General features: G+C 34.8%; 1 protein-coding gene across 2 annotated transcripts in view; it reads right to left on the bottom strand.

The window, feature by feature from the left end:
- Positions 1-70: 70 nt before the first annotated feature.
- LOC109111410 (kelch-like protein 24) overlaps positions 71-15752 on the bottom strand; it is an 18993-nt gene continuing 3311 nt past the window's right edge. For both annotated transcript variants that reach the window (XM_042778716.1, XM_042778709.1), the window contains exons 2-8: positions 15721-15752; positions 14816-14931; positions 13364-13548; positions 9012-9130; positions 4487-4675; positions 2149-2337; positions 71-2062 (exon numbers count right to left, since the gene is read on the bottom strand). The exon at positions 15721-15752 is cut by the window's right edge. In XM_042778716.1, coding sequence (XP_042634650.1) covers positions 1862-2062; positions 2149-2337; positions 4487-4675; positions 9012-9130; positions 13364-13548; positions 14816-14931; positions 15721-15752 — 1031 coding nt within the window. In that variant the 3' untranslated portion in view covers positions 71-1861. The remainder of the gene's footprint in view (positions 2063-2148; positions 2338-4486; positions 4676-9011; positions 9131-13363; positions 13549-14815; positions 14932-15720) is intronic.

Here is a 15752-nt window from a genome sequence, read left to right as displayed (position 1 = left end):
ATGACGAGGGTTGTACAAACACATACTCCATGTATTATTATTTTACAGTTACATGAAATGTCAACATAAATCATTGCAAATTAACTTTTTTTATTGAGGCACCTTTGCAGATTTACAAAGTAAGGTTTATTATTTTTGCTATATTTGAAAAATGTCCAGTATTTATTATGCATTGAACTCTGGCTCAATTAACAGCTACAGTTTCATTCCACTGAAATGAAATGGTTCGAAACTGCATTTTTAGGAGTTTCTATTGCAACAAAAATACCAGGTTGTATTTATGAATGAGCTGAAAGCCAACTCAGTGCTTGGACCATCAGTATCTATACAATCCTACCAAACACCACATTTAACCCAGACAAACACAATATAAAGCTGGGTTTGAGAAACTGTCAAAAAAAAATAAAAATAAAAAATACATAGTATAATGGAACATACAGTATGTTGGCAAAATAACATTTACAAAAAATTCAGACCAGAACAGCTGTTAATAATCAAAATGATCGAAGGGCAAATCAACATTATGTTTAAAGTATATACAAACACACTTATATCTTTGTCATTGCAGGCAAAAATGCAGGAGACGCAGTGCTTTGGGTAAACTAGCTGCCAGCATCCTGCCTTACACGTTCAGATAAATTGCAGAAAATGATTTTGACAGACAATATCTATTTCCAGTACAGATTAGTACTAGAGCAGAGACTGCAGTTATCTTACTGCTAAACATGAAAACTGTTTCAGGTTAGTGTAATTTGACTACGCACAACCATACACACAAACACAAGAGTTTCCAGCAGTCCAACTCAAAAAAATCAGAAGCTATCTACAGCTATGAGATTGTTTAACAAGCACAACATAAAATAACACAGATAACATTAAAAGAGTAGAATGTATTTACATTGAGATATATTACTAAAAGTAGTACATACAAGTGCATGATTGGGGCTCTGATAAAAAAAAAAAAAAAGATCAGAAAGGCACGTCTTGGTTGTCACACTAAAGATAAGGAGACACCTAAATACAGAGATGATACACAGGAGAAAAAAATAGTTTCACAGCTGTACGGTTCATCAAGAACCTGACATAACAATTCATTGATCAAAATCAGAGCTGTCAATCACTGAGGTGTGTAGTTTAGGTTTTTAAATGCTTAGAAAGCTAAAACCTTGTTATGAATACCTCATACAGCATGTCTAATGGAGAATTAAGTGCTTTCTTTTACTTTACAAGCTCAGAAGCATAATATGATGTAAAAAGAGTAAATAGCACATTAAAATCACCTCAAGACTGAGCCTTAAAAATATTCCTGTCTGCAGACTTGACAATCATTGTCAAAATGCAAGAGTAATGCTATCAAACAAACAAAATAACAGAAATAAAAAAAAAAGTTAAATGCATAAACAAATGCACATTTTAAAATAAAAATGTGTGAGGGGTATAAAAATCTTAGAAAAGAATGCAAAAGAGTAGTCTTTTATTATCAATACAAGACTGTTGGCACCATCACAGCATCTATGTGATTACTCCATCAGATTAGACACATTCTCTAAATGCATTTCAGTTATGAGGAAGGTTACAATTTGCATACTTCCTTGTTCCAAAAAAATGGCCGATGACAGGGAACTGCCGCCTCACAGATAATAACAGCTTTGATGATGAAATCAACTGCAGCAGTTAAACATTGTGCTACACCTACAGTGCAAGTAGATATATTAACTGTATAAGTGACAGAAAAATATAATTTATCAATCAATATAAATGTTGCAAAGTTGTTTAGATGATTTTACTGTATTTTTAATATGCATGTAAGAGTCTACAGCTCCATGTTTGGGACAGTTTGCATGTGCATTTGCAAATGCTTTCAGGGTTTGTGTTGTTTTTCGCTGAAACGGTGTATGGTAACACAGCCATGGTAGGAAATGGGACGAGGCATAGCAGCCGTGCATGTGATGATGCCAGAGGCCGGGTTGTAGCACACAATGTTGTCAGAGGCTTCGCCATTTTCTCCCCGTCCACCCAGGATGTAGATCTTACCATTGCAAACTGACATACCACAACTCTCCTAAAAAAAACAAAACATACATAAATAAAATCAGTATATGGGACAAAATGACAGGAACTTTGAGGTTTTCACTAGGCTTCAGGTACCTGTCTGCTGAAGGTGTGGCCCACATGCATCCAGTGATCCTGTGAAGGATCGTAGCAGTAGATGGACTTGGTGAGGCCACCATAAACGTAGATGAGGTGATTGAGAGAAACGGCAGAAATATTGGGTTTGGTGAAAGGAATACATGCCTTCAGCTGCCAGCTGTCTGACTCTGGGTCATAACACTGGACCTGTAACACAATGGAGAAAGGTTGTTTTATAATCTTGAATAGCCTTAAAATTATAAATTATATAAACCATTTCATTTCATTATTTTATCCTTAGTTAGTTATTTTAGTATTGTCTACTGTATATACCATTATTGTATGTATAAGTAACTTTGCATATACTTTTGTCATTTGACCATATTTTGTTTTTCATACTAGTTTGTTTTGTATTTCTATGCAGAATGAATATATATATAAAATGATTGAACTGAATATATATATATATTCAGTTCAATCATTTTAGCACTTATTTAGGACTTATTTCAGTTAGCTGCCAAAGCAAATTTTAAGTTCTTCATTTAATATTTCTACTTTTATTTCAGTTTTGAGTAACAAAAAAAAAGAAAAAAGAGAGAGATTTTAACAGTATCAGTTAAGAATAACAGCACTGGGTCTTTATTTATTTATTTGCTTGTTTATTTATAACTTTGACACTTTATTTAGATGATAAAAAGTACCTCATATAAGAGATTTTGTTTTATATATATATATATATATATATATATATATATATATATATATATATATATATATATATATATATATATATATATATATATATATATATATATATATATATATCAAAAATACCATATTCACAATGGTCATAATGTAAATTCCTCAGTCATCTGCACAATGTCCTATTTTAATAAGATAAAAGCAGAGAAAAAGGCCTGCGGGCGAAAAACCAGAACAAACTAAATCTAATATTTGCACTTTTTAGTGCAAACAATCTTTCTCTTTGCTGGCTGATGTATAGATTTCAGAAAGATTGACAATGTGGATGTCACTGAAGACACGCACACTGACAGACAGTAAAGATATATTGATGAAGAGACACCATTTGCAAATTCTCAGATGACAGATGCAGCACTTATATGGAAGAACATGCAACATTTTGCATAAGAAAGCTTTGTATAAAACTCTATCAGATCCTTCCCTTTCATGTTTTTCTCTTTCTGCTCCAGATGGCAAGTAAAGAATGCAGTAATCTGAAACCTATGTGAGATGTTATCCGAGATGGCAGCAGTGTCCGAGGACAAAAAGCTCAGCACACAGGCCCACCTGTCAACTAGGTTACAGACCACCTGCACAAACACACACATTACATCTGCCGTTAGCAGCCTTTCGGTTCAAAATGATGCCCACATTTTAGGGGTTTCGGGTGGCATGTTACAGGTGAGTTCAGCAGGACCCCTCTCATACACAAATCTCATACACATACCAAAGAATCAAATTACAGTTTCACAAATGTAGTAAGCAGCTCAACTGTTTTCAACATTGATAATGGTAAGAAATGTTTCTTGAGCAGCAAATCACATATTAGAATGATTTCTGAAGGATCATGAGACACTAAATTCAGCTTTGCCACCAATTAAATAAATGATATTTTAAAACATATTTAAAGAGAAAAGAGTTAATTTAAATGTCAATAATATTTCAAAATATTAATGTTTTTGCTGTATTTATGCAATCTTGATAAGGCTGCTTTTTATTGTTTTTTTGAACAGTAATGTATATGAGAATTAAAAATAAGATACAAACATTATGACAAACCCTAGTGAGCTGCTTCAATGGCTGTTTAGATAGGAAGCTATTGTCTAAAAAAACATCCTAACAAAACCAAAACAAAACTCAAGTGAAAAATGATCCATATGAAACCAGTCAAAAATGTCTGTTAGCTGGTCTTGGTGCATGTTTCAGCTAGTCAAGCTGGGAGAACAGCTTTGCCAGCAAACCAGTTCAGCCTAGTCCAAATACGCCGCTCACTGGGGTTCGGCGCAGAGCCGGCGTGACAGGTTGTTTAAACTCTGGGCTGCTCTGGTTTTGGTCTATTTGCTTCATGAAGGCATCATGTCAAACAGGAAAATCAGATGACAGTATCATTTAGACTTACTGAAGTTACTGAACGTGTATTTATTGCATGTATCAGATGGACAGGTTTAAGGAAATATGGGAGGCAACTACATTTGCCACTGAAAAGTCACCAGGCCTAAACTGCATTACCAGTGTTTTAGGTGAAGGACAAAGACCTTTTGGGTTTGGAGATGAGCTCTGCCTAATTTTATATTGTGTGTTTGTATTGTGTATTTTAGCATGGTTTCTCACTCACTTTATTGGAGCAGCTGTTTTCATAAGGTTCTCCTCCAATGACAAAAAGTTTTCCCGCACAGCTTGTGACTGCCGGGCAGGAGACGGCTTCATTCATGGGGGCCACCTCAGTCCAGCGGTTGGAGAAGGAGTCATACACCTCCACATTACTGAGACAAGACTGCCCATCATATCCTCCAACTGCATACACCTGCAGGATACAAACAGATATGTTCACCTAGCTATCTAAATGAATTTAGATAATCCAACCCTAAAAGAAAACTTTATTCATTTTTAGAAAAATTACATGCACACAAATACAAAATACAATTAAATTGAATTAAATAAAAAAATTAATAAAAATAAAATAATATAAGTTTTATTTGCAATTTGAAAAGGGCAATCTTGCAAATGGTAACTGATCTGTGCATATTTCTCTCAGACAAGATTCAGACAAGATGACCTTTACACTGGAGAAAACTATTTTAGGATAGGGGTCTCCTATTTTAGCCAGAATCAACAGTTTGATGATGGATTTCTTTCTTACAAGCATGCAGTTTTTCACTTCATTAGACAATAATAGAAGGACTGGAGTCCTGTGGATTACTTGTAAATTACTGATGTTTTTATCAGCTGTTTGAACTCTTATTTTGACGGCACCCATTCACGGCAGAGGATCCATTGGTGAACAAGAGGTGTAATGCTAAATTTGTCCAAATCTATTCCAATGAAGAAACAAACTCATTTCATCTCAGGTGGCCTGAAAATATCAGAAAATGATCATATTTGGGTGAACTATTCCTTTGATGTTTACTTGTCAAATGAATCAGCTAATTATTATTTTGCCAAAACAATAAATAGTGACATTGTAATAACAGAGATCAAACATAAGCATCACATTTCCCTAGCTCATGGCTGGTGTTTCTCTGTAGCTGTTCAAAGACAAGCACTCCTCGTTTTCTCTCCACATACAACTTTGTCCTCAAACTGACACAGAAGAGGAAGTGTGGAAGGGCCACGATAACAACATAATGACAATGACCCACATTAAAGCTGTTCAACAGGAAACCTGAACTCTGACCTTAGAGGCTAAAGTTCTCTTATTCACTCTCTCTGATGATTTAAACGATCTCACCCGTCTTCACTGAAATGCACTAAAATGGCATTCATTTCATCAATCCATAAACTTATACTATACATACTTACACACTCTCTCACACACACACACACACACACACACATATTATATATATATATATATATATATATATATATATATATATATATATATATATATATATATACACACACACACACACACACACACACACACATTTATTAAAAGGAAAGTAATTGTATTCATAATGAAATATGATGATTACTGTATAGTTCAAGTTTGCATGGTACAAACACAATTAATTAAAAAAAGTAAAAAAAAAAAATATCACGACAGGATTAGAACCCCACCGTCTTTGCACGCTAAAAACTTCCAAGTTATTTTATAAAGAGCTGCACAAACAAGATAAGAGGATGTTGGATGGATATGGCAGGTAGATGGAATTAAATAAATAAGATATGCTATCAAACATGATTTCCTTAAATCTAGCTGTACACACATTCATCATCCTGTTATGTAGTTTTTACCCTGAATGTGTTTCAGCAAAACACTTAAGAAGTTCTTCTGAAATGTCAAGAAAAGAGACTCATTTGTCAAAGGGTTACGACCTGAACTTAGTTATGCATTTGGCATGCAAAAATGGGCATAAACAACATTCACTCACACACACACACACACACACACACACACACACACACACACACACACGCGCACACACACACACTTGCATTTGTGGTTTACGGGGACTCTCCATAGGCGTAATGGTTTTTATATTGTATAAACTGTATTTTCTATCACCCTAAACCTAAACCTACCCCTTAAAGAAAATTACTGGCAATTTTTGAATTTCATGAAACACTGTTTTGTATGTTTAAGCCTTTTGGTTTACGGGGACACAGGAAGTGTCCTCATAAACTATGTTTACATTGTAGTACCCATGTAATTATACACATTTGTGTCCTCATAAACCATATATACCAGTACACACAAACAAACAACACAAAATGAAATGCAAAAAAAATAAATAAAAAAAACCCTAAGGTAAAAAATCTGGTAGATGGAATGAAAACATTTAAAGTAAAAGTTCACTGAAATACAAATTCTGCAGCCTCATTTACCTCACCCTCATGTTGTTGTGTTCCACTGAAGAAAATGTCATAAAGGTTCAGAACAACATAATATTAACAACACTTATTTTTGGGTGAACTATTTCCTTGGAAAATGGAAACTGATTTCAGTCCTCCTTCTAAAGAGCTACAAACATCATGAAAATCAAGCAAATGTGTCTGTAAACAACTATAGAGGAGGATGGGCATTGGGCGGACACGGACACACACACATACACACACACACACACACACACACACACACACACACACACACACACACACACACACACACAGGAAAAGAGAGAATTACAACAACTGTTTTCCAAAAAAAAGTCTCAAGAGAGTATTCTGTGCGTGTCTTTCTCTCTCTGTTTATGAACAGAAAACATGCATCACATCCAAGCAGGCAGAATGTTACACCCCCTGCATGTGTAATAAAATGCATGTTTAAAAGATTCACAAACTCCTAAAATGAAACACCAAAAAGACCATCACAACAAAACATGAAAAACCCACACACAATTCACAGGAAGTGAAGCATGCTTCTGCATAAGACAAACACAACACAGTAATTAGGGCAGCTAATTTCTACAAAATTATCAGTTAAATGGCAACAGCACAATCTGATTAGAGCTGTAAACTTTTGATCATAAGTCCTAAACACACACTAAAATCTTGGTTATTAAAATGTGGCATTTTATGCTCAAAAAACCTTTTTTTTTTACGTTTATTTCTCTTAACCCACTGCCAAAATATTTTTGTCTTTTTTTAATCGTAAACCACACTAAATTTTATCGCATATATTCCAATGAGGTAAAAAAGATGTTTTTTAAGTACTGTATTTAAGTTTGTATATTTTTTTATTTTTAATGTTTTTGAAAGAAGTTTCTTCTGCTCATCAAGCCTGCATTTATTTGATCAAAAATACAGAAAAAACAGTAATATTGTGAAATATTATTACAACTTAAAATAATAGTTTTCTGTTTGAATATACTTTAAAAAAATAATTTATTCCTGTGATGCAAAGCTGAATTTTCAGCATCATTACTCCAGCCTTCAGTGTCACATGTAACATCCAGTCTATCACATGATCATTTAGAAATCATTCTAATATTCTGATTTATTGTGAGTGTTGGAAACAGTTCTGCTGTCTAATATATTTGATGAATAAAAGGTTAAAAAGAACTGCATTTATTCAAAATAAAAAAAAAATTCTAATAATATATTCTAATAATATATTTTCTTTACTATCACTTTTTATCAATTTAACACATCCTTGCTGAATAAAAGTATTGATTTTATTTAAAAAAAAAGGAAGAAAAAATTACTGACCCCAAATTACTGACCAGTAGTGTATATTGTTATTACAAAATATTTATATTTTAAAAACATAGCTTCTTTTTTTTTATTTATTTTTTTACTTTTTATTCATCAAAGTATCCTAAAAAAGTATCACATGTTCTGAAAAAATCTTAAGCAGCAGAACTGTTTCCAACTTTTATAACGAATCATCATATTAGAATGATTTCTAAAGGATCATGTGATAATGATCCTAAAAATTCAGCTTTGCATCACAGAAATAAATGATAATTTAAAGTATAATAAATTTGAAAAGAATTATTTTAAATTGTAATAATATATCACAATATAAATTTTTTTTTTTTGTATTTTTGATCAAATAAATGCAGGCTTGATGAGCAGAAGAGACTTCTTTCAAAAACATTAAAAATAGTAATGTTTCCAAACTTTTGGTCTGTACTGTGTGTGTGTGTATATATATATATATATATATATATATATATATATACACACACACAAATTTTTACCATATATAAATATGGGAAGACCACCAATTGGAATGGGAGATTGTCATGTTATGCAAGAAAGAAATGGTCTTTCAGCAGTGTTGAAAGTGCTGCAAACGTGTATCAAACTGCAATATTTGATAATTATGGAGAACAAAGAGAAGAGGAAATCTGAGTAATTCTAATGCAGGGCTAATTATGATAAGGAAAAACAAAGGAACAAACAGGGGTGGGGATGCCTAAAATAAAGCCAAAAGCATCTTTCTCTATCATCAGCCATTCAAAAGTAGCCTTATTTGAACCTATTAAAATTATTTTTTCCCCTCCAAGCAACACTTAAATTACAAAAAAATTCTTTACATTGGATGTATTACCAGTGCAACACACAGGTGCAAGTCCTGCATAATTTTCTCCATACAGTCACACTGCAGTAAAGGAAGTGTGCCTTTGATTTAGGAAATGGGACACTGGGACTGGAAACACACACACAGACACAAGCACACCACTCTCTCTCACCTTCCCCAGGAGAACAGTCATCTTATGTCTCCAGCGACCCTTATTAAGAGAAGCCACTCTGATCCAGATGTTGAGCTGAGAGTTATACATCCAGACGTAACTGCTGTTGATGCGTCCACCTGTAAATAACAACCACAACATTAACAACAGCATAAGCAAGCTGTACGTGTGTGTGGGTGTGTGTGTGTCAACTACGTACCCAATTTGTAAATTTGTACTCAAAAAGTCACTAAACCTGACAAACCCTCCCATTGGGGACACTTGAGGATATTCTCATTTGTAGAAACAACATAAATAATTTTGTTTTTCTTTATTTTTTAATTGTAAAAAAGCTAAATGTTTTCTGTGATGGTTAGGTTATAGTATTTATAACAGCCTAGAATAAAAACAATAGATGTCTATGGAATGACCCAATTTAGACAGACAAGTGAGGGTGTCAGTGTTGTTATTGTTAACAAAAATTTTTTTTTACATCTGAAATAAAATGTAAATATTATCTGAACAATTTAAATGACATTTTAAAAAGCTGCTTTGGCAACTAACTGAAATAAACAAGTTTATGTATTAAAAAAAATACTAAATCCAAAAATGATATAAATCATAAATATTTTAAGATATGCTATAATATTACATACATAATACTAAAAGAACGTGTGTATGTTATTGAACGCATTTGCATAAGTATAACATTTTACAAAACTGTAAAAATCACCTTGCGACCAAACATTCCAGGAATGAAGTTAGTTCTGAGCAGCATTTGGTTTATCAATGACATTCCTAAATTTTTAACTGACTTAAGTGTCTAGATACTTTTTGGGGCCACTGCATTTGAAATAACTGCATAACTTTGCAAACCCACAAACAGGTTATTAATTCTCCATTTCAGACAATACCATGTCTATAATTACACAAACCACAGTGCTTCACCTGTGTTCTCGTTAAACAGAAATGCTCCCTCTGAACTGAACGTCCTTTCTTGTTATCTTCTATGTTTATCTAAACCCGCTGAGGGCTGTTCTATTCTGTGTCACTTCACATCTCGGCCAAATGGCTGGTTATCATCCAAACAGCAGGTCCGAGACAAACTCTAACAGTCCTTCTCTCCCACACACACGCTAGACACCTGGGAGAAGGCCGTTCCACTTTAATTCTGTTTACAGACTTAGATAATGAAGGTCTGAGAAGTTCTCAAATAGCATATGAGGACCTTCTTCCCTCACAGTACCATCAAAGTCCCTTCAAGGTAGGTCAGTGCACTAGATGGTCATCTTGGTAATGCCTTTAACTATTTACAATGCAGGAAATACTGGTATCATAAATTTAGCAGCTTCAGCGGAGTAATGCTCATGAGTGCTGAAGTGAACAAACTCAAAATAAGCAGCTGTTTTAACTGAAAGACTGGGGGAAAGTAAAAAAGGGAAGCTGAAAGAAGGAAAAATAGGAGATAGAAAATAAATTATGAACTTTTTGAGGAAGTTCAAGCAGCACAACAAGAACTACAGTGCTCATAAACTGCATTAGTGCATTAGCTGAGCAACTGTCTGGTAAACAAAGACAGATTCAAAATCTATAATTAAAGAGGATGTTCTTGCTTTGACCTCTAACACGGAGTAAACATAATTAAGACTGGCTCCAGTCCTTTTAGTTTGCTCTTCTGTCATAAATATCACCTGACAAAGACCATCAGGCCTTTGTGACATTCATTCAGACTGACGACCAGACAAACCAGCATTTAAGATGGAGTCTGTCTCCAGGTGACACTTCACATGTTGTCACTAAGCTTGTTTAAAGCAGGCACTTTCAGGTGAACAGTAAAGCTAGTCATTAACAGAAACACTGCTTGACACATTCTGAAGGGATGTAGCTTCAAATCTATTTCAGATAGTCCTGAATGTTTTAGAGGCATAGGCCAATCAATTTGAAATCCGTTCATGACAAATTTCTTGGCAATATTTATTACAGCTCAAAATAAAATTCCATCTCAAATTTATAACATTTCTAACAAAATCATTGCAAAACAGTAATAAATTGTGGCCTAGGCAATATAGTCAATAAGGAAGCCTCATATATATATATATATATATATATATATATATATATATATATATATATATATATATATATATATATATATATATATATATATATAAAAATAGGTTTTATTCCTTTCCTTTCGTCTCTTTATTTGGACATTTTTAGTAAATTATTTATTTTCTCAATTTTATATCATTGCGAACATATAGAACTATTTCAGTGTTTTTTGTCCTTACAAAGAAAGTACAATGTTGTTTTGTAGAAGAGAGAAAGTCATACAGGTTGAGTGAACATGCAGGTGAGTCAATGACAAAAACTTTCATTTTTGGGCTCTGCTGAAGAAATTCAGACACGGGGTTTCTAGGAAAGATTTGGCAAGTAATTTAACACGCTAATAATATGTGAACTGTCCAGAATAGTCACTTTGGTGTATTTCAAGTCACTTTACTTGTACATGCTTTGATTTCATTTGTATCCAATGATCAGAAAGTAGTTTGTTAAACTGCGAAATCCTACCGGTTTTGCTTGATTCTATAAAATAAAACATTTGGATGGGTGCATAAAATAGTGTTCCTATGTATGGAATTACTGATCTAGCAAACTAGAAGTGAAGATTTTTGTTATTCTTGAAAGAAATCCAAGAGTAATGTTTATCAAAGACAGCTGAACCACCAAGCTAGGATATGACTTTTGACAGAAGAGAGGGACAGATTTAGTAAGAGGCCTCTGAACTTGACACTGGAGGCTGGCCAACTACAAGTGCACGCGAGAACAGCAAAAAGAAGTGTGTGTTTATGAGTGTGTGAGAGACAGAGAGAAGGGCAAACCTGACACATGAGAACATGAGAGTGAAAACAGCTCTATTCATGGAATTCAGACACACAAAACACACTCCATACTGCTTCATGTTTTTAAAGCCCTAAACAATGGCTCTAGTAGGAGAAGAATAAGAATTACACAATTCAGAATTCCTCGTTATGGCATCTAGCTTGTTTAAACAAAAACACACATGACCTAAAAGAATTTAGGTCAAGTTTAAATGCTTAAAACGTCAAAAACTCCTCAAATGCATGACCTGTACATATGGCCAGTGTCCCTGGATGACGTGATGCAATAACCTTACCAACATCTGCAGATCATTACTGGAACTATTCTGAAACTCTTGCCGCAAATACTCCTCCAAGATGCCGCTTGCCCATGCCAGTTAGAGATTAAAATGTCCTGAGCTCTCAGCTCGAGCAAACGCTAGAGTTTGCCAGAGAGAACAGCCCTTGACACACTGGCCGGTCAGAGAGGCAGCTGTTGTATTTTCCTCAAATCATAAACAGCTGTTCCAGAAATGTCCTCACAAACAAGGCATTTGCTAAAAGCCCTTACTCGTCTAACTAAACCTTTGACTAATTAGTCCAACCCATCTAAACAACAACAGAATTTGTTCAATGAAGCTCAACCGAACAATGAATTTAAAAAGTAGATGCTTATATTTTCTAAAGAAAATGTGAGTGGTGCTTGCCAGAGATGGTTGCTTACTGGAACAATTTTTAAGAGCCCATTCCCAAGTATCTATGATATTCTGATCCCCATACATGGTTTGGGTCCCGTCTTCAAAACTATTTTTTTTTAAACAGTTTTTAAACTTGTGAGGTGGTATAAGTCAGATCACTTAGAAAGGTTATAGCACACCTTTCACCCACACTTCACACAGTGATAGTCTTGTCAGTGAGACACTTCAGATGTTTTTAGAGTAAATTTAAACAAAGTAGTTCAAATTGCAAAAAACTGCGGATAAATTTGCATATTTATAATTTTAAATTAGATGTCACTGATGTTCCAGACAGACATCAAGACTCTTCCCTAATGTGTAAATCTGGGTGAATCTACTTTTATAAGAAGTTTCACATGCCTGTGCCAACAACACAGCTCAAAAGAGTGTGTGTGTGTGTGTGTGTGTGTGTGTGTGTGTGTGTGTGTGTGTGTGTGTGTGTGTGTGTTCAGGTTCCACAGAACTAGACTCTTTCTGATCAGTCACTGTGACCTAGTACAGGACACACCAGTACCAAAAATACAGAATATATCACCATGTCCTAACCACACTTTATCGGTTTTCAGCCTCAAGTAATTTTCAGTCTGAAGTTAAAACAAAAATACAGCATTATGTAACAAAATCACAACCAATTAGAATATAAAGGATGCTTTATATACAGCTATGACAAGGACTTTGGACCAATGAGGCTTTGCTGTGGGTGGGGTTACTCAAAAACAGAAAAGAAATTCTCTCGCAATTAATCATTTGTCACATAGGAATAAGAAGGTCTCACCTGACACAATGATGTCGTTGCGGAGAGCGCACACTGCATACTCAGACTTAGTGTACTCAGGGTGTTTAGCAAGAGACGTCCACTCTCCAGTCACGGGGTCGTAACATTCTGTGTATGGCAGATTGAAACTCCCCATTCGCTCACAGCCTCCCACCACCACAATGACCTCAGAGAATCCAGTAGACCTGCAGATGACAAAAAAAAAAAAAACCAACAATATCAGATATGCATGAGCTTTGAAGTGGTGACATCATCAGAAAGTGGTTATGCTTCATTCCTGCTAAGGTACAATGAGATTCTGCAATGATTCATTGGAGAATGAATCCTCTTCCAAGACACTGTCACAAGTTAGAGGCCCACATAACTCACATAACACAAACACTCATTTATTTACTGCAGTTAGAAGTTTCTTACTTCTAGACAAAATAAAAAAAAAGTGCATGTATTTAATTTATATTACATATCATACCAAACATACAAACCACTGACAAAACAGTTGTCTGAAATATTACAACACTATGTGATAAAGCTTACATCGCTGGCCTTCAGGGCACTTTTATGTATGTGTAGCACAGTAAAATCTGACAGTGAAGGTTTGGGTGCATTTTTAATCACTAAATCATTTTGAAATATGATTTCCAATAAAGACACAGTGGTTATATATGGCTGTCTCTCTTCCAGCAAAGTGGAATGTACATTTTCAAGCCCCGATAAAAGATACTGACTCCAAACACAGATACCGCTTCCAAATACAGATATAGACCCCATATTAGGATACTGACTCTAAATACAAAAACTCCATATCAAGATACTGCCTCCAAGTACAGATTACACCTTCCCACATCTGACTCCTATAAAGATACTACCCTAAAAATACTTCCTCCAAAAGCAGTTTCCCTAAATAAATACTGCCTCCAGAGCAAGACATGCTAAAACTAAACAATGACATGTTTTCTACTTCTGAGACTTCTTTTAAATCGATACTTTCTACAAACAGAATTATTTAATGATCTCTTCACTCATGATATCAGTCAAGTGAATGTGTAGAAATGGACTATATTTGTTCTGAAGAAAACGTGAGTGGTGCCTCCCACGATGCCAGGATGTTGTTTTGCAGTTTACTAAAGTGTTTTGAGTGGTTGTTAGTGTGGTAGGTGATATTCTGTCTCAATATATGACATCCCTTCTGCAATGCAAGTTTTTTCACATTTTTTTGTCTTAAATCCGATAGCTTACAAGTAATGGCACAAATCTCTTCAGCTGCACTAGTTGAGCTATCATTTGCATAAGTAAGAGCAAAATGTAGGTGTATTTAAGGACGGCCAGTTTCACTTTATCTGTGAATTGCATGTAATTTAAGGAAGAAGAAACTATTTCATGAGCAAAGTGTGATTTGTTTTTTAAGAGCAAATCATCTTATCAGCCAATTTTCAGTCACAAACATTTGTGTACCTTCGGGGTCTGGCTCGTGGCGACATCATCTCATTGCCAAGTATGTGATAGCGACGTGCTTCATGCAGCAACTGGTAACATTCTGGAGCATTCTGGATCAGTTTATCGCCTTCCACCTGCAAAATATAATCACATTCTGAGTGCTTGAACTTAAACTGGCTCCCTTATATCTAGCTTCCTGTAGAGTCCAGGTATCTAGTTTAAATAATCTTGTTGCATTACAACAATAAGGAAAGAGCTTTGACTTGGCAAACATCAACACACCTGCTGATAGTTTTCAAGTGAACCCCATGATCTTGATTAACTGGTTCAGGTGTGTTTGATCGTCATTGAAGAGAAATAATGCACTCCATTTGTACTCAGAAGTCTGAAATTCCAAGTTCCCAGTAGGAACTTTTCACTGGAATGTCCCCTGAAGTCAGAGTTCCGACTCGGAAATTCATAGGAACCACAACATCCCCAACTTCAGAATCCAATATGGCTGCTCAGTGCATCAATAGAAGTGAAACAGTAGTAATATATTGTTTATAAGCACTTATATTTGTCTGTGTCACAATAAACTCAGTGGTGCACACAGTACAATCCAACCTCTATGTGTGGACATGATTCATCTTAATTATCTTTGTAAAATATCACTTTTTTATGTGTTTTTATCAACTGGTATAGAAGTTGGTTTTCCAACTTAGGTACTGGAACATGGTCAACTCGGGTCTGACATCATTCCTAGCTTCCGAGGTTAATGGAGTGCAGCAAAACTCTACAATTCGCCAAATCTCTGGGAACCAGGGTTATGCTAACTGTTGGCCTACAATAATATGTCTCTCTGCAGCACTTTATTAACATCAGCACATTTGTCAAGCTAAAAAAAGAGCTTCTGTTCAAATGAATTTGAATGTGCCACTCACCGTCTGTACGAAATAGTTTGGGTGAAGGAGAG

This window comes from Cyprinus carpio, chromosome A2, assembly GCF_018340385.1.
Source record: "Cyprinus carpio isolate SPL01 chromosome A2, ASM1834038v1, whole genome shotgun sequence".
Taxonomy (NCBI): Eukaryota; Metazoa; Chordata; class Actinopteri; order Cypriniformes; family Cyprinidae; genus Cyprinus; species Cyprinus carpio.
Note: the sequence above shows the minus strand (reverse complement) of the source record. Positions and strands in the feature narration are given on the sequence as shown.